At 40.4% G+C, this 19,690-nt stretch overlaps 1 protein-coding gene across 29 annotated transcripts in view; it reads right to left on the reverse strand.

Moving 5' to 3' along the window:
• The window catches only part of LOC122632474 (ephrin type-B receptor 1-B), a 155,847-nt gene that overhangs the window by 6,481 nt on the left and 129,676 nt on the right, over positions 1 to 19,690 (reverse strand). For 8 of the 29 annotated variants that reach the window (XM_043819273.1, XM_043819272.1, XM_043819271.1 and 5 more), the window contains 12 exons: positions 7,722 to 8,007; positions 7,063 to 7,599; positions 6,806 to 6,966; positions 6,456 to 6,720; positions 6,176 to 6,364; positions 5,990 to 6,101; positions 5,788 to 5,924; positions 5,059 to 5,076; positions 4,192 to 4,257; positions 2,862 to 3,038; positions 2,306 to 2,775; positions 1,821 to 2,158 (listed from right to left, as the gene is read on the reverse strand). In XM_043819273.1, coding sequence (XP_043675208.1) covers positions 1,821 to 2,158; positions 2,306 to 2,775; positions 2,862 to 3,038; positions 4,192 to 4,257; positions 5,059 to 5,076; positions 5,788 to 5,924; positions 5,990 to 6,101; positions 6,176 to 6,364; positions 6,456 to 6,720; positions 6,806 to 6,966; positions 7,063 to 7,599; positions 7,722 to 8,007 — 2,756 coding nt within the window. Of the gene's footprint in view, positions 1 to 1,816; positions 2,159 to 2,305; positions 2,776 to 2,861; positions 3,039 to 4,191; positions 4,258 to 5,058; positions 5,077 to 5,787; positions 5,925 to 5,989; positions 6,102 to 6,175; positions 6,365 to 6,455; positions 6,721 to 6,805; positions 6,967 to 7,062; positions 7,600 to 7,721; positions 8,008 to 19,690 lie in introns of those variants that run through there. The other 21 variants (XM_043819279.1, XM_043819282.1, XM_043819293.1 and 18 more) reach the window with 19 other exon arrangements.

A 19,690-nucleotide genomic window follows, 5' to 3' on the forward strand; every position in this document is an offset into this window, starting at 1 on the left:
AAGCGCCAAAAGCGACAAAAGCTTTCTGAAAAGCCACCGCAGTATAACGCGCGCTAGTTTTTTGCTTTTGGATTTTTTCTTTTTCTTGTTTTTTTTTTTTTTTTCCTTTTTTCTCCGCTTTCTTTTAACTCGTTACCGTTTTCTTTTCTCTTTTTTTTTCCCTCTTTTTTTTCCTTGAGTCGCGAAAGAAAAAAAATATAACCCGTAAAAATAATGACGTAGACTTTCGTCCATAAATTAATTTTCCTCCCGGTTGGCAGGTAACAACGCTGCGGAGAAACTCGAAGTTTTTCTTTGGAAGGTTTGGAGAGGAGCGAGCAAAGAAAAGAGAATTGAAGCTATTCGAAAGGCGCGTTGTGAAAAGATACTCCGTGCGCAAAGCTCGCGATGGTGTCACGTTCGAAAATAGTGTGTGTCAAAACGTAAGAAAAATGCGGAAGAAGTTTTTTAACGGCAACAACGACGTCGTCGACGACGACGACGACGACGACGACGACGACGACGACGACGATGACGACGACGACGATGACGACGACGACAACGACGATGGCGACGGCGCAACAACTTCGATTAATTTTGCGTGACGTTGAAAAAATCTACGAAAGCATTGAATAGAAGGATACGATCTATTCGCGAACGTTGAAAAATTAATTTTGAAGAGATCGGTTTTCAAAAAATCTGTGAAAAGTTGCAGCCGCCGTCTCTTGTAAAGAAGTGATTAGAGTATTATAAATAAATAAATAAATAAAAAAAAAAAAAGAAAAAAAAAAAGAGAAAAAGAAAGAATAGAAAACAAGAAAAGGTGCGAAATGAAAGGTGAGAAAAACAGTCCAGTACGTACGACCCGCTTCCAGTAATGCCAATCAGGTTTTTCGAGGTATCACACGACGATTCCTCGTTCACAGAAAATGAGACAGACAGAGATATACGTATGCGCACGACGCCAGTTCGGTTAGCACATCACACACACACGCATATCATCGTTCTAACTCGTGTACGAGAGTGTGTGCTTAATTATGAGCGTTTTAACATCGTGTATAAAATGAACGCCATATCAAAGCCCATTCTAACAGCGTATGTGGAGAGCACAGAGAAATAGAACAGAGAGCGGCGTGATGAGCTTCTTAAATATTTTCGCAAGAAAAAAAGAAGAACAAAAAAAAAAAAAAAAAGAAAAAAGTTCCAAAAAGATACAACGGAAAATATTTTTAGCTGACGAGAGAGAAATTAATTTATGGACACGAAGTGTGACTCGCTTGGCATGCGACATGATTTATGTTAAACGATGACAGACGAACGACCGGACGGAAGGAAGAGAAAATTGTAAAATTGTGGACAGAGAGAAAAAAAGAGAGAGATTGAGATAGGAAGGGAAGGTTCCTCTCTATCTCTCTCTCTCTCTTTGTCTCTCTTTCCTTTTTCTTTTTTTCTTTCTCTTTGTATATGTATAAAAAAGGCTTTTTCACGGCTCTTAACGTCCACCAAGTTATTCAATTTTATTCGTAGTACTTCCGACGAGTCGTTCGTTCATACGATGAAGGCGAAAAATTATATTTGCTAACACTGTTCGTACTACGTTATATGTAATTATTATTTCGCACTATACATATATTCAATATATGTACGTGTATTATATAATATGTATATATCGAGTCCCTGAGATAAAATAGTAATTTTCTCCGGCGAGCGATCGACTGTTTGTACCGGCGATAAACGAATATCCGACGATAATTTGTCAGTCGTGAATCAGAGCGCTAGTTAATTAATCGTTTTATCGATTTATATTAACGCGATGTAAATAGATTGAAATAGGTTTTTACCTGTTCTGCGCGATTTTCCTCAAAGTGTCCGGACTCCGTATGAGTTTGTCCAATGTCTGAGTGAGATTGGCGAAGGTAGGCCGATGAGTTCGTTCTTTCTGCCAACAGTCGAGCATTAACTGATAGATTGCTTCGGGACAGTCCATCGGTGCTGGAAGTCTGTATCCTTTTTCGATCGATTTTATCACGTCTTGGTTGGACCAATTCCAATATGGTCTCTCGCCGTAGGACATGACTTCCCAGCAAACGATACCCATACTCCAGACGTCGGAGGCGCTAGTAAATTTACGGAATGCTATTGCCTCTGGTGCTGTCCATCGTACCGGAATCTTACCGCCCTGATTTTAACCAACAAAATGTCATACATAATTATATATATATAATATATGTGTGTATACATATATATATATATAAACATATATATACATATATCAATTATCGATACTACTCGTAACATAGTTTTCCTTTTTTCAAACTAGACGTACCCTAGTTGTATATGCACCCTCTGTCGCACTTTCAATCTCTCGGCTCAGTCCAAAATCAGCTATTTTACAAACCAGAGCAGCATTCACCAGGACATTCCTTGCCGCGAGATCACGATGCACATAATTCATTTCGGCGAGATACTGCATACCACTGGCTATGCCACGTAGCATACCGACCAGCTGAAGCACTTGGAATTTACCATCATTCGCCCGAAGAAAAGTGTCCAAACTTCCGTTCTCCATGAACTCGGTGATGATCATCACCGGATTACTCTTTGTCACGACACCTTGAAGAAATATCACATTGGGGTGCTCGAACTGACCCATTATCGAGGCTTCCGTTAGAAAGTCGTTCCGTGCTTTGTCAGCAGAGCCAGGTTTCAATGTCTTTATGGCCACGTCGATTTCCGTTCGACCATCCGGTGGTAGTTTCAATTTGCCACGACAAACGTCTCCGAATTCACCACCGCCTGTAATGTATTTAATCGAAGTTTAATATTTGCATGTGCATATCAAATTACGAACGACTAGAACGAATGAAATAATTTCAATTTACCGATGATGGCTTCTATCGTGATGTATCCAGCGTCAATTTCTCTAGCAAATTCTCGAACAGCCTGATTTGGATCCTCGTAGGTGTGAGGATCGACGTAGCTCCTAGCACCGGTGCCACCTGTACCTCCAGCACCCGCTCCAGTTACTCCCACTGCAGGCGTGAACAGCGGCGTCGTCACTGCAACGTCACGAAAACAGAGTTCATTATATTAAGATGGGGGTCGGTGTGTGTGTGTGAAATTTAAACGGAACTCTTTCGACATTCTTTTTATCCCGTAAACACTCGCACACCTTTATTTTGTTTGATTTTTCTATTTTTTTTCTTTTTTTGCGCGCCAGATCCACCAAAACGAAGTTTCATAATATCCAAATAACAACGCAAACAAAAGAAGAAAAAAAAAAAAAAAAAGATAAAAGACCAAACGCTCTGGATATTCGATAATTCGTTTTAGTTCTGTTTGCTTTTTTTCGATTTCGTAAATGCTTCATTCTTTTCCTTTTTTACAAATAAACAAAACTCATCGAATCTAGATCTTGTTTTTTCTTTCTTTCTTTCTTTCTTTTTTTTTTTTTTTTTAATGAGCTAATTCACATGCCAGCACCATAATTATGTTGCATGCCTGGACATTGAATTGTTTCTCAAGTACGATGCATCCGACTCGTTTAATACTATATTGGTGTTTGTCTTATCGGATGGCGGATGTCTCCGGGTCTATACTCTTTTTAAAATAATCTATAGAACGGTAAATATCGCTGGTCTTGTTTTATTTCTCTGTTTCTCTCTCTCTCTCTCTCTCTCTCTCTCTCCCTCTCCATCTTTCTCTCTCTCTCTCTCTCCCTCTCTCTCGCTCGCTCTTTCTCTCTCTCTCTCTCTCTCTCTCTCTCTTTCTCTCTCTCTCTCTCTCCCCCTCTTTCTGTAAATCGATATAAACCCAGTATACATCCGTCGTTTCTTTGTAGAACGTTACAGAAAGGAGATATGATAGAGTCGGTCATCGGTGAAGAAAAGTGACAAAAAGATAATCAGAACACGATGCACAACGTTTTGAGATACCAGAAATGATGCATGCTCTACGCTCGATACACTCTAAACTCTAGGAACGGCGAGAAGAGAAAAAATAACTTCTGTTGGTTGGACGATAAATGCAAAACTCTTGCGAAACTAACGTATGTATATCCCTGAGCTCAAGCGGTGATCAATATGTGTACGTATTTATACGTACGTATGTGTATAAGTATGTTGTCGCGAAGAAGAGAATAGAATAGGATTTACGGATTTACGAGCGGTGATTTCGATCAAGATTCTTTAGATTTGCTGGCAAAGCACTTACGCGACGACTTGCTCTTGTTGTTGGTGTGGGTTGTCACAATCGGTGAACTGTCCATTTTGCAGTGCACTGTGAACAACACAACAACCAACACACTGATTGACAAACAGCAAAAAAAAGAAAGAAGCTGCGGGTCTTTGGAATGATGAGAATTCGAATGACGCGCTCGTTTTCAATTATTATCATTATTATTGTTGTTGTTGTTGTTGTTGTTATTATTATTATTATTATTATTATTATCATTGTTATTGTTATTATATCGAATGATAATGAAAATCTATGAGAGGAAACCAAACGCTAATAACGACGATTTTCTCGTTGAAACGTATTTCACTTCGATTTCGCTTCAGTTTCTCACGAACGTGCTACGAAATATACAGAAAAACGATAGAAGCAGCACGTAGTCGTCAACATCAAACGATATACGTAATATCAATACGACTAATACTCATGCAAAATGTACAAAATGAAAAATGAAAAAGAAAAAAAAAAAAAAAAAAAAAAAAGAGAGAAAAAAAAACAAACAAAACGATGCAAGACACACATACGCAAGCAATAACGACGGACGCTCGCATACTTCCGTTTAACATAACGAGACGAACCGATGAGCATGATCTAAAGATCGCTTGGTGCGAATTCGCTTCGTTTTATCTTTTCAACGAATCTCTATCGAACGGAAGTACGCGTGCAGTCGTTTCTACGCTATAAAATTACTAACGTCAAAAGATGCATGTACTATGTAAGTATATACGGGGGGTGCAAGAAAATAAAATCTATGCAAAAAAAAAAAAAAAAAAAAAAAAAAAAAACAAGAAACCGAGAATCCTAAAGAAGAAAAAAAAAAAACTTGAGGTGTTGGAGAAGACTTACTGTAGGTCACAACTAGTCCTGTAGTAGCAGGCGATTGTGTACATTGTTTCATTGGGTTTTTTCATGGATTTTTCATGGAGGCAGGTTCGATAGATTAGGGGAATCGCACATGAAAAGAAAGAATCGAAAGAATTTGGTTAGAACAATTATTACATCGTCTACGGGCCAAATCGTTGTGTGAATTTTGGTCGGAAAGCGATCGTGTCTCTCACTGTACGTCCTCCACAAAAAAAGAAAAGATGAGGACATCGGAAGAGCCCGACTGCCTTCTTTCTCTCTTCTTGCTTCTCTTTTTTTTCTTTCTCTCGATTTCGCAGTCTCTCTACCGCTCTCCTTATCTCTCATTCTCTCTCTCTCTCTCTCTCTCTCTTTCCGATTCTCTCACACATACTCTCATCTTTCACATTTTCGCACGCACACATACGCACACATTCTCATTCTCGCGAAGAAAGACCATACTAGAATATACTAGGTGTTCAGTGACAAGACATTATCGTAAGGGAGTTTGTATACAAGGGGTGTTCGAGAGTGGGTTCTTTTCAATACTTGCTGGTTCTAAATGGGTCAGTGGTTTCAAAATGTATTAGTTACAAGACACGAGGGCGCAGTGAGACAACTATGATAGTGACAGAAAGGGGCAGGGGGTGGGGGTAGGGGGTGTGGTAGCGATAATAAATTTGTAAATAGAATAGAGAGAAGATGGAGCCGTCTGGCGAGCGATAAACGTACCTTCGCCGTTTCTGTATTCCAAGGTGTCGCAATCGCTCGGCTGTTTCTTGTTACACTCGTCTGAGGCCCTGCTGCATCGAAATTGCATTATATGAGTCGAGTCGAGTGAAGCGTATGGGTTTAAATGTAAAGGGTTTCTGTGAAGAGGTTCTTTCTTTTAAAAAAGAGAAGAAAAAAACGATATTTTAAGCGATTCGATTACCTTCTCAGGAAGAGAACGGTCATGACGATGATGATAACGAGAAGGACGACCACTGCTACTACTGCACCGGCGATTATTCTGACCTGCATATTGTCGTCTTCGCCGACATAGTCTAAAATAATAATCGCATTACGTCATAAAGCGAGTTCGATGATTTATATGATAAAAGATTGTACGTGTCGTTACCGAGTCCCATCGCGTGCGGTGTCTTTTTGTAGATAACAGGGGTATATTCGCCCCAGCCACGTGTGGTTTTAGCTCGAACCTGAATCGCATAATCCGTTGCTGGTTTTAGGCCTTTAAAAGTAGCAGAGAGATCTGAAGTTTGGATCACAGTGGCGTTAATGGCATCGTCGAAGCGCGGATAACACCTCACTGTAAGGATTCAACGTTTCGATAAAAGAGTTTCGTTTTATTTTTGATAAGTTTTAATCGTTAATGAAAAGATAGAAACTCTTACGATTACCTTCGTATCTCTCGACGTGATCGCTGTCTCCACCTACTTCCGTGACCGGTGCATCCCAACTAATGCTCAGTTCGGAACTTTTGACGCTCGTTATTCTAACATTGCTCACTAAGCTCGGTACGCTTGCTTCGGTGGTGACCGTGATGTCCACGTATTCCGACTTCCCAGCTTGTGCGGACACACCATTTTCAGCGAATACTTGGAAACGATAGGTCGTGACAGCATTTAAGCCGGTGATCGTGATCTTCGTGTCGTTGAAGATCTCCTGCAAAGAACGAACACGCGTTTTAGCGAAAGAAACGAATAGGAAATAATAAGAATTTAAAGTTTCGATCGTTTTAACGATTTACCGTGTTAGGTATATATTTGACACCCATGCTGCAAGCATCGCAAACGACCCTATACGTTGTGTCGGTCCTACCACCGAGCTTGTGCGGTGCGTTCCACGAAAGAATCACCGTCGATTGGTCCACGAAATTGACGGTTAGGTTCTGAGGCGCCGACGGTGGTTCTGGTGGTCAAAAAAAAAAAAAAAGGGAAAGCATATAAAAAAAAAAAAGACAGCAAGAGAGAACATCCAAGGGAATTGAACTGAAGGTAAACTTACGTGTGCAGGGCATCTTCTTGGGATCATCAGCGGCTCTGTAATAATCGGCATCGCAGCGGCACTCGGTGACAGCCTGATCGGTCGATTTACTATGAGTAGGACACAGCTCGCAGCTGTGGGGTCCAGCCTCGTGCTTGAATCTACCGATCGGACATTCGATGCACTGTTGCTTTTCAACGTCTGCTTGGTAACCAGGTTTGCAATGACATCCACCACTTGGTAGATACCATTTACCGTCACCCTTGCAAAGGAACGTCGGTGTCTCGATCTTAACGGCATTCGCGACGCAGGTGCCGATCGTTTGTTCGACCAAAGCGACTTCGCGGCCGGTCGGTGTCGCCGGGAAATGAGCAAAGTTCACCGAGATTTCCGGACAACTGATGTAATAAACCTTGATGGCAAGAAGCGAGATGCAGGCACCTTGATCACGGAAGGCAAAGTACACGCCCTTCTTCGTAACTGGTACGGACTTTATTTCGGTGTTAATCACCACTTCCGTATTCGTGTTGAATCTACCCTCGCCAGCGGCTATTCGTCCTGAAACGTTTTAATATCACGATGTTGTTTCTTATTCGTGTTCTTTTATTCGACGATGATTAATTGACGTTAACATTAACGAATATCAGAGAATATTCTTTGGTTATTTTTGATTGACTTACCGATGAGTTTATAACTGTCCGGCTCCCACGGTGGTGGCTCTTTCGTAGCGGCGTCAAACTCGTAGTAGAGAAGACTGAATGTCTCCTTGCAGCTAAGGGCATTTCCAGGGAACAACGAACAGTCTCGTGTCGTGAATTTGATTTCTATGTACATGCGATTTGCCGGACCCCTCTCGATGAACGGCGTCCAGAGCCAATTGTTCACGTTGTTATAAGCGACGTCGCAGACGACGTAACTTCGCCAATTGATACCCTTGTCGAAGTTTGTGAACGACTCTTCCACCCACTGCAAGTAACGAATGAAAGTGTTCTTAATTATCGAACTCCGTTCTCCGATGTAAACAACTTCTATCTAATTGCGTAGAGTACCACGTTGGTACTCCTCTCTCCCTCTTAGCCCAATGACGGGTTAAGGACGCGCGACGGAAGGAACGGCGACCTCTTCTCGTCGACTATTTTTGGAGCACGACTCGCAATCACGAAATCGTCAAACGAATCAGACCGTATTAAGTCCTTAGCGAACTTCGTTTTCGACTCCTACGACTTCCCACCTCTCTCTCTCCCTCTCTCTCTCTCTCTCATTTTGGTTTGTTTGGTTCTTTTTGCCATCCGTTTGCGCCTCTACGTGCTGCTCCGCTGAGCGCAAATTTAACATCGTGCAAACAGTAAATCGCATTTGTACTTGTGGAAATTCCACAAACTCATTTCAGATACTCCTATGAAATTTCATTGAAAAGTTTCTCGTTCAAATTCGACGAGTCCATTAACAATTAATTGCAAGCAGCCTGTTCCCTTCGTTCGTTTCGATCGATTATCACGATGGAACGATTGCCGCGTTCTTGGGAGTAAGTACTTGCACGAAACAACAGACTCTGTGCTTGGAAAGAAAAGAAAAGAAAAGAAAAGAAAAAGAAAAAGAAAAATAGGATTTACAATGGACTATCGGAAAATGAGGCCACGGAGAAGGGGAAGCTTTGCCATGCTACAGAGTGAACGTAGGTAACGTACACGTATAACTTCAATCGACGTTGCGAAAGAACGAATCGGCTTCCTTTCTCAAAGGAGGACGCAAGAATGTTGGCCGTTTTTAGTATTCGCTTTTAAATATACGATAGAGAAATGCTTTCGACGGATTTTTCACCTCGTAAATATCTACACACACACATATATATATATGTATGTTGTATGTACATACGTAAGTGTGACCTATATTTTTTCTCACGAAATGGCAGGAGTAAAGAAGGAGAAAAACAGGAAGAGAAAGAGAGAGAGAGAGAGAGAGAGAGAAAAAAGAGGAAAAAATTCACTTCGATAATCTACTAGCGTCGAAATATCGAATACATCCACGACGATACCAAAAATGTATTTACAAGGACGCGTACGTTTTCGCGCGTAAACATAAGCAAGATTTACCCTTCGAAGGAGCGCGAGTCAGCATCTAGTGAAATCAGCTTTTCTCGAATCCTCGGATTCCCCGAGGCGTATCCCGCGCAAAACGGGTTTTACGGTCGCTTTGCGGAAGAGACTACGAGTTCTCGTAGTCAGCAAACGGGCTTCTTCTCGTCTTCTCTTGGAAAGAAGGAAAGGGGGAAAGTCTTTGGCTCGGGGACTACCGCAGTTGGGATCTTGTCTCAGATTCGAGGATCAAGCTTCGTCGATTTAGATATATACATACATATATACATACATACATACATACATATATATATATATACGAAACGACTGTATTTATGTATGTATATATACATGTGTGTATATATATGTGTATATATATTGTACAGAGCATACATATATACCTAACATATATAGGTATATAGGTATTCTAGGGTTTGCTCGACTGAGCTTGCTTCGATATCCTCGCGTTATCCTTGATCCTTTCTACCCTTTGCAAGAGAAAGAGAAGAGAAGATAGGTCGTCGACTTGCGACAAACAGACCGCAAGGAATTACCGGCGCGCGTTACCATTAGTTTTATTGCCTCCCCTTCGCTCGAGCTCGTCCCGAGAGAGACCGCAAAAAGTTCCGGCCGAGCACAAGAAGGATCCGTCCTCCTCACTCGTCGTCTTCGTCCGTTGTCATTGTCGTCCTACTCTTCGCTCGTCGTCTCCTTCGATACGCTGTATATTCGCGAGAGAGAAAGGAAGAAAGAGAGAGAAAGAAAGAGAAAGAGAGAGAGAGAGAGAGAGAGAGAGAGAGAGAGAGAGAGAGAGAGGAAAGATGGCGAATCGAGGAGACCAGGCCTACTCCCGTACCGAAGATTTCCTCTCGCGAATGTCTTTCCGGCAGGGAGGTCGTAATAAATTCCTTCTATGGTTCCACGCTTACGCGAAGAAATTATTGCGGAGTCCATGAGAGAAAGAAGGAGGTGGAAAAAAGATGATGCTTCTTTTTATCTATTCTCTTTCTCCTTCTTTCTTTTTCTTCTTTTCTTTCTTTTTTTTTTCTTTTCTCTTCTTTTCTTATATATTTTTTCCTTTTTCTTTTATTTCTTTATCTCATTCTCTTTATTTAGGATACGGACAAACGGGGAAAGGAGAGAAATGAGATCCCTCAGCGCCAGGATGCTGTATTATTCCGTAACGACTTTCTTTGTGCTTCTTACTGCTTCACGACGATAACGAAACGTTTCTACGCTCGCGAGGAATCGTCTATTCGAAGGCATCTTCAAGCTCGAACGGGTTTAAGAAAATCTTTCACGGATCGTGAAGAATCTTCGTTGCGAATCGTTCTCTCTCTCTCTCTCTCTCTCTCTCTCTCTTTCTCTCGTAAGATTATATTTTCATCACTATCATCGAGTCGAAGGATCGGTGTCGAACTCGCATCTTGATCGACGTTTAACACGCCGTCGGCGATCCTTCATTTTTGCTTCTCGTGAATCTCTTTCTCGGTAAATAGATACGAACTGCCGATTTAGAACAAAGGCAATAAGCCGCAACAGTATTGTTCTTTTATAAAAGAAGAGGGAGAAAGAAGAGAGAAAGGAGAGACCGAGAAGAACTATCTTATTTTATTATCATCCGACACGCTAGATCCTTTTATGGAGTTGGATGAAGAGGATTGGGAAGGAAGGAAGGAAGGAAGGAAGGAAGGAAGGAAGGAAAGAGGCAAGCTTGCTTAACTCAAGGTTAAGAAAACTTCTTAAGTATATGAAAAAGAGAGAAAGAAATGAGAGAGAGAGAGAGAGAGAGAGAGAGAGAGAAGGCGACGACGAAAGAAAAAACAGAAAGGAAAAGGTTGTCCTCGATAACAATGGCTGCTAGGCGAAAATTCTCTTCTTTTTTACCCTTGAATCACGCAAACTGCGTCTAAGTGTGCGCTTAGAGTTACCAGCTTAAAAGAGGTAGAGTCGAAAAGCTTGAGAGCAAGAAAGAAAAGGAGATAGAAAGAGAAAGAGAGAGAAAAAGAAAGAGAGACAAATAGATAGAAAGAGAGAATGGTTAAGGATGGCAGAAAAAGAATTCTCTATCCCCATTTTCCTCTCTCTCTCTCTATCTCTATCTATCTTTCTTTCTTTTTCTTCTCCCTTCTCATCGTAATATTGCCACCATAATCGCAATTCCGATGGTGTAGCCGTCCCCCCCAGTGGAGCGTGGAGGGTAGAGAAAGTACGAGAAGACTACGCGGAGGCTGCGTTCGTCTGGGGTGGACGAACTTTTAGTCTACTGGAGGGGTTGTTCGTGGATCTTAATATATATTGAGCTCTCGTGCACACGCCACCCCTTGCGTCCTTGGGGTGGTTTGCTGTTGGTGGTGATGGTGATGGTGATGGTGGACGTAGTGGTAGTGGTAGTAGTAGTAGTAGTAGCAGTAGCAGTAGTAGTAGTAGTGCCACCACCCTCTATCTTTCTCCTACCCCTTTCCCCTTCTCTTTCTCTAGCTCCAACCCAACCTACCCCCTTCATCACCAACAGCGTTGCACCGGCAGGCACGTAGATTCTCCTCGTCGAGGTAGGTACTACGTGCGTGTTCGCTACAGGTCGTTTCATAACGAACCCCGGAGACAGGTGCTGACTGGAAGTGGAAGCATGGAAGATTAATACCCGCTCTTAATTCACCACGGAGCTTCTACGTTCTCGCCTTCGACTTTTCTCGCCTCGTGATCTCTTTTTCTCTCTCTCTCTCTCTCTCTCTCTCGCTCTCTCTCTCTCTCTCTCTGTTTCTTTTTCTCTCTTTCATTTTCCTCTGTTTCTCCTTCTTTCTTTCTCTATCTCTATCTTTATCTCTCTATCTCTCTTCCTCTATCTTTCTATCTTTCTTTAGACGCACAACTTATTTCGAAGCTGTTATTGCTCTGGGAGTCTCAAGCGTGTTATGTAATAACAATAGCAACGATACTCTTTCAGAGGAAATCATGAGAAACTTCCTTCAGTTTCTCTACCTTTTACTTCCTTCGCATGGAGGAAATGAGAATCATCTCTTCGAATGATCGTAAGGAATCGTATGTGTGTGTATGTGTGTGTGTACAACCGAGTATAGAAGAGCAAAGTAACGATTTATGAGCGGATATCTTAATTTTCTTTCTTTCTTTTCTTTTTTCTTCTTTTTCGTTTTTCTCTTCTCTTTTTTTTTTTAGATAAGAAATTGAAAGGAAAATAATTTCAATAATTATTTCCGAGAAACGGCATAATCACAGAAAATTATTCGTAAAGAGTTATGTCGCTCGGTGCGTTTTTCTTTTTTCATACACTTTTGTTTCATGAAGAAGTACACACACACACACACACACACACATACGCATACACAGAAATTTATATATATATATATATCTTTATTTCTCTCTCTCTCTCTCTCTTTTTCTTTTTTTTCACCTATGAAAAATGGTCCGTCGTATTGCTCGAACCTGACGTTCTCACAGGACTCGTCTCGCCACGTTAGAAGCCGAGAGACTTGTTCGAAGAGACAACAAAAAAGAAAAGTCGGGTTTATCGCCCGGAGAGGAGGGATTCTAGCGCGAGATCAGAGTAATTCGAAGAGAATAGGACGTGGAAGAAGAGAATGGAAGGTTGTTTTGAAGCGGCTGGTAGTCGAGCGCGTCAGCAGACACGCGCACGGAGAGGGTGCACATCACGCACGAGCAAGTGCACATATGCGAGGGTAACTCTCTCGCAGACCCTCCTCTCTACCTTCCATTCTCCCTCTATCTCCTTCTTTCTCTCTCTCTCTCTCTCTCTCTCTCTCTCTCTTTCTTTCTGTAACAGGAAGGGACGCATCGACACCATTCGTCGATCGAAAACTTTGTGTAGTCGTTTATTTGGCACCCTACCTTCGTACCTACACTTTCATTCAACGCAATCTACCCATACACGGATATACGCGTATATATACGAGTATAATTGTGTTTCTCTCTTTCTCTCTCTCTCTCTTTCTTCCTTTGTGTGTATATATACGTATATATAAGATGAGTATATATAAAGTATTATTTCCTTGCGGAGAATTCGTGGCTCTGGGAAGGCGGGGAAAGGAGGAATGCCATTTAAGGAGCATTTCCACGGTTCTCAGGCGTTAACTGAGATTCTTCCTCGCGCGAGTAAACGCAAGTTACGAGAAGTCGTTGCCAACCTCGAATGATCGAGGGTGAGACGATAAGAGAAACACGTCGAGAACCGAACTTGAACCCTCGGTCTCACCCCCTCCCTTCACGTTTCCTCTGAGAGTTCAGGGATTGGGTGCGTCCTATAAGACCAACGCGCGTTCGTCTGAGGAATTTATTTCGGGATTATTCGATGGGAGGAAAAGAGATAGAAAATAAGAAGGGCAGTGTCTTCTCTTTTTCTTTATCTATCTATCTCCTTCTAACGAAAAACGGTAAGGAAAAATCGTTCGGTTCTTCGTGAACACCGAGAAAGCAATTTCCAGGGACCAGATTTATGATCATAAGATCGACTCCGCTGAGAGATCAAGGAAAATTCGAATCTGACGCGGCTCGATACCTACGACGCGACGTTTTTATTCCTTACCCGTCAAAGTCTCGCACGCGATACGATTTCCCGATGTCGAGAGCTTTCCAATCGATCTTTGTTTAATCTTGATAGTACTATCATTTTTTTTTTCTTTTTCTTCTTTCTTGTTTTCATCTGCGAATAATGTGAAAATCGTTTGGAAGAATATCGTACGAATTATTGTTTTCGATTTTTTTTTTCTCTTTTTAACCCTACGATTAATTAACAAATTATTCGTCGTAGGTATTGTCCAAACGATGGCTACGTTGTTTACTTGAAATCATCTTTTTCCTTTCGATTAGATCTAGATGTAAGTACTTGCACAGTTACGAAATAGGAAAGAAAGATAGAGATGGATTTTTAACGATTCTTCAAACAATCAAAAACGCCATAAAGAAGTGTGATACGAAAATGGTACGTTTTTTTACAGTCGTATCTGAAATATTCGTTGAAAACTCGGAAGAATAGAAACGAAACATAAGAGAATTCTTCCACCCGAGGTGCCACAGTGAAAACGAGCTGCAGCCGTTTTGTTCTCTCATCGGTGCCGTTCTCTCATTGTTCGTGCTCATTCGATATTCATCGCTGTTTAAGGTTGAAAAGATATGGCACGCTTCAAAAAGCTCCTCTCTTCTTCTTCTTTCTCTTTCTCTTATTCTTTTTCTCCTTCTTCTTCTTCTTCTTTTGCCTCTTCTTTTTATTTCTATCCGTAAATACGATCGCGAGCGCAAATTTTACGCAAAGAACGAGGCGCATTATTTTTTCATGACAAGATCGTTTATCCAAATGATGATTCACGCTTCTTCTATCCTCTTTCATTAAAAAGCTGCACAATTTGTCATAACTGTCGCTTTTTGTACTTCATATATGCTCAATGACAACGATTGAAACTCTGTTGAATCTTTCTTTTTTTATGTTCAAGATAACCAGTTACGGTTAATGTACTCACAACGGTGAATCATTAACAATAATGGTGAAATATCGCAGACGTTTAACTTCGATTCTATAAATACCTTTTCTCATTTCCCACTTTTATCGTTTTCTTTAGATCGGCTTTGTTTTTTCGTCTTTTTTTTTTTTTTGATAAAACTAGTATTATCAATTATAATAATTTTATTAATATTTTTAATATTTACGAATAAATATTACACGAATTCTAAAACACTAAAAACGAATGAATAAATTCATTTAACTTATATCACGTTAATCGTGCGATCGATAAATGTTAACCCTTCGAACTCGATATTTTCTCCAATGGCGTCTAGGTTTAGACGTGTGAAAGGAAAGATAATTATTTAAGTTATTCGTGTCGATATTATAAAAACTAAACTAATAAAAAAATATAATCGACTGAGAAGTATGTCACGATGATAAATGATTATTATTATCATCTCAAAGATAACGTATGAATTTTATAGCAAATTTGTACTGCCATACGAGTTAAAATGGTTAAAATAGATATATTTATTTTATCTAATGGTTACAAATGAGAACTTATCTGTTTCTAATTAAGTTAAAGAAAATTAAATTAAATTAAAGTGAGTTAAAGAAAAATGTTTTGCATTATAAATCGAATATATAACGAACGATCGAGTTCGTTGAAAACTTATTGTCGACAAAGTTACGTATATATATTCATATATATGTATGTATATATATATATATATATATACATGTACATTTTCCGTAACGAGGCTAACCACCGTAGTAATATTTCGAGCGTAGAGGTTCGCGCGTCCTCGGTGTCGCGTGTCAGGGAGAAGGGCCGAACTTGCCAATGACCATCATATCCCAACGAAATAGCTCGTCGTCACAGCGTAACGAAGAGGACACAGACATTCAAAGTTGCGTTAGGGTGCTCTCCTACAGGAGCAGGACGCTTTAAATTTTGCCTTTGGAGTTGCCGTCATAACGGCGTCCCAATGAAAGGGTCGGCTTTTAAACGAATTAAAGGATTAAAGATTTATTTTCAGTTAACGAGACAGAATACATAATACTTTGACTACTTTGTGAATAAGTTAAAATGTCTTGAAAAGTGACACTTTTTAAATAATACAGAAAGATTTTATTTTCTTCGACGAATGTTCTCGACTTAAAAATTTATCGGAATTATTTTCAACATTTATGATTTGAATTATAGTGTTACGAACATCGATAATTATCCCGTTCGTTTTCGATCAGATTTATAAATATAATTTTCTTCTTTCACGTAGATATATTCATCTTTTCTTTTTAATTTTCTAATAAGAAATTTCAACAAAAATTACTTCATTCTCTAATATCTTTGCAGACCGTTAAGAAATTTCAAACTTTGGAATATCTAATATCTAATGTAGATCGTTAAGAAATATCAAACTTTTCTTAACCTTATCTCTCTTCATGAATCAAAACGTCTCTTTTTAACGATCGAGATACGCGTTAGTATATCCAGCGACACGATCCACGAGAGGCACGTTCGTTCCTGGAAAGTGTAATAGGAGGCGTCGAGCAAAAGCAGCAGCAACCACAGCAGCCATGCTACTCATATTTTGCCCGGGGTACCTTTCACTCGTGCGTAACGCCAAATCCGTATTATTCAGGAGTTTCCGTAGAGAGATAGAGATAGAGATAGAAAGAGATAGATAGATAGATAGATAGATAGATAGATAGATAGATAGATAGATAGATAGATAGATAGAGAGAAAGAGAGGGACAGAGAATGAGAGAGAGTTGACAGTGGTGGCTCGATACGCATGACATCGTGCATTTTTTTTTGTTGGGATGACGGGTGAACGTGATGGCGTATGCTAGTGGTTAGGAGTAGGGGAAGGGTTGCTCGTCATCGTTTCTGCGGCGGTTGGAACGGGGTATAATTAGCGTGACTTAATTACACGAAGCGTAGGCAATTCGAGTCGCAGCAATGCCAGTTGGTCGCGTTTGTCGCAATATTAGAAGCAAACAGGGCGCGAGAAGGCGATTGGTCGCGTGTCAGGAACGTAATGCGAATACCAATTGGCCAAACCGATTGTCCCTTTGATTTTGTACCCCCTAAATCGGTCAACCGAATTAGTCACGGAAAGGAGCGTGACGAACCATAGGTGTCATTGATCTCTAACGCCACGTTTCTTTTTTTTTTTTTTTTCTTTCATTTCTTTCTTCTCGATGCACCCTTCGATCGTAAGGGAAGAATCGGACTTATGCTAATTTCGTTCATCGAACGTCCCCATTTCCATCTTGAGCTTTTAATACTTTCGAGGATCATAATAATAATAAGTACATTTGAACAATGACGCAATAAAGAGATATGCGAGAAAGACGAAAGGAATGTAAGTAGAGAAATATATGAAATTCTCAGCTTTATACATTTTCTTTCTTGTTTTCTTTTTCAAATGACATAATACGAAAAGAATCTATCCTTCAATTAATATCATTTTGATTAAATGATTTGTAACGAATGAAAAGATACAGTCTCTTTTTCTTCTTCTTCTTCTACGAATTAATTTATAAATATATAAATTACAATTGTATGCGATTAAAAATCAAGCACGTTTTCTTAAAAAATGATTAAATACATAGTTATTACATACTTCTAAAAATGGATATATATATATATATATACATGTACATATATACATATTGCTAGATTGTTTTAAATTCTAATCCAGAAATGAAGACGTTCCTTGTAACAGCAGCGTCCCGTCAAAAGAAGAGAAACGATCGAGTTTATAGAATCGTGAAGAATTAGCCGGAGGGTAAAGTCTACGTTGGGGTTGGTTTTAATATCGAAGAGGACTCGACCGTTCGGGCCCTCGACGCACGCCCCTGGACCTGTCAGTTTGACGTATCGCAGTCGCAGGAATCCATTATATAGTCAATTACTCCTCGTGATAGGAAACGCACACGGTCGCGCCATCACCGACGCCCTGTACGATGCACGCGTCTGCGCATGCGCATTATTACCCAACCTCTGCACAGGGGAATGAAGCTCGGATTAAGGGTCGGACGTTTTGTTCCAAACTGATCGTTTCAATAATCAGTGCTGGCGATTCTGCTTACGTAATTATTACCAACACGAAATCGCGAAACTACGAGATAATTAAGCTAACGCGGATTGGAATAAAACTTTTCTGCTTTTTTTTTTTTTTTTTTTATCTTTTTTGTTTTGCTTTTTTCAAACGTTAACAAACCTACGTTCGCTATCGTGAAAGAGATAGAGAGAGAGAGAGAGAGAGAGAGAGAGAAAGAGAGAAAGTCAAAATAGAAGGGTCGAAACTTAGCCTCGATCGAAGTGCTACGCACCGGTGAGCACGACGATGTTTCGATAAAGATCAAGTCCTCCTCGATATACGAGTTCAGTAATGGCCGTCAGTCCAGATGTTACCTACGCAGTATTACCGATGTCCGAACGGCTTTCAACTTTCGACATATCTATTCCTATTTCGAAAGCTCTTCTCCAATTCCAATGGGTTATACTTCGTTTTGTTTCTTTTTTCGAAAAGAAAAGGTAGAAAAAAAGAAAAGGGAAGTAAGTAATCTCGGAAAAGCACGTTTTTCAAATTCTCGCCTTCTTCACAAATCATATGGTTAGTTAGATAGATAGATAGATAGATAGATAGATAGATAGATAGATAGATACTACGTACACGAATACTCCCAGGGTATGATATTACGGTCATAAACCTTATTTCAAAATGAAACAATCCACTTCCTTGCTCATAAATATATAGAATTCGTATGCCGAGTGCGCAAGATGTAAGTCGTAAAAAAAGCTGAAAAAAGGGAGAAGGATAAAGGGGCAAAAATGGAGGTTTGTGTAAAGAAGAGAGGGAAGAAAAAAAGATTGCAAGAGGAAAAGAGAGAAAGAGAGGAAGAGGAAGAGGAGAAGAAGAAGGAAAAAGAGGAAGAAGAGAGGGAGAAATAGAAGGAGGTGGAGGTGAGTCGACAAACTCGGAGTGGCATCCCTTTTCTCGACCGGAGAAATTGAGTTTCCGAGTTCGTTTTCTCCCGAGGGGCTTTTCGTGGCTCGTTCGAGACTGAAGGGACGTTGGGCTCGTACCCGTGGACTTTATCGCGGTAATGAAACAGTGTTTATGATAATCCAACAATGGAACAATGTCGATAACGAGGCGGGTCGCGCGAGACGGAGAACGAGACTCACAATGTACGGCGTTGGCGATCGCCTTCGACCTCCAAGAATATGTACATGAAGAGACATACCTACACAAATACACATACATGTATGTGCGTACGTATGCACGTGTATGTTCATAAGAATGAAGAGAGAGAGAGAGAGAGAGAGAGAGAGAGAGAGAGAGAGAGAAAGAGAGAAAGAGTTCGTCCTTCTTGACTCATACTTTTCCTTCTTTTCCCTCCGGCAACTTCGTGCGAATCTTAATTACGAATTTTGCGACGATATTGCTCCCTCCCTTGATCGTTGCTTCCTTAGGTAGAAGAATAAGAAGAGGGGTGTCTCCTTGTTCTTCTTCAGGGAGAAAAGAACAAAATACCTACCCTCGGGGCTACTCGATCGACGATTCGATAAGGCGCGAAACAAAGGCCGCCTCGCGAACCTTCCTACGATATTCACGAATATCAATACGCGTGTCATGAATATTCTCTCTTCGTCGGTTTCCTTTGTTAAAACTTTGACTTCGAATGGGAGGTTTCTTTCTTTTTATTATTCAATAAGTTTCGAGTCATTGAGAGAGAGAGAGAGAGAGAGAGAGAGAGAGAGAGAGAGAGAGAGAGAATGAGTGTGTATGTGTATATATGTGTGTGAGAGGAAGAGAGAGGGGGAGAGAGGTATACATTTTATACGGTATACAAGTACAAAGTTTCAAGTAGCATTGCACAATTCAGTTATGTCATTTCATAGAGAATGGCATGATATTGCGAAATATCGATCGAGATAATTAAAATCACTCGGAGCGCAACAAGTGTCGAGCGAGAAAAATCTACTTCTCTTTCTCTATCTCTCTCTCTCTCTCTTTCTCTTAACTTTAAAAGAGAGAGAGAGAGAGAGAGAGAGAGAGAGAGAGAGAGAGAGAGAGAG

The sequence above is a fragment of the Vespula pensylvanica genome, chromosome 10 (assembly GCF_014466175.1).
Source record: "Vespula pensylvanica isolate Volc-1 chromosome 10, ASM1446617v1, whole genome shotgun sequence".
Lineage (NCBI taxonomy): Eukaryota > Metazoa > Arthropoda > Insecta > Hymenoptera > Vespidae > Vespula > Vespula pensylvanica.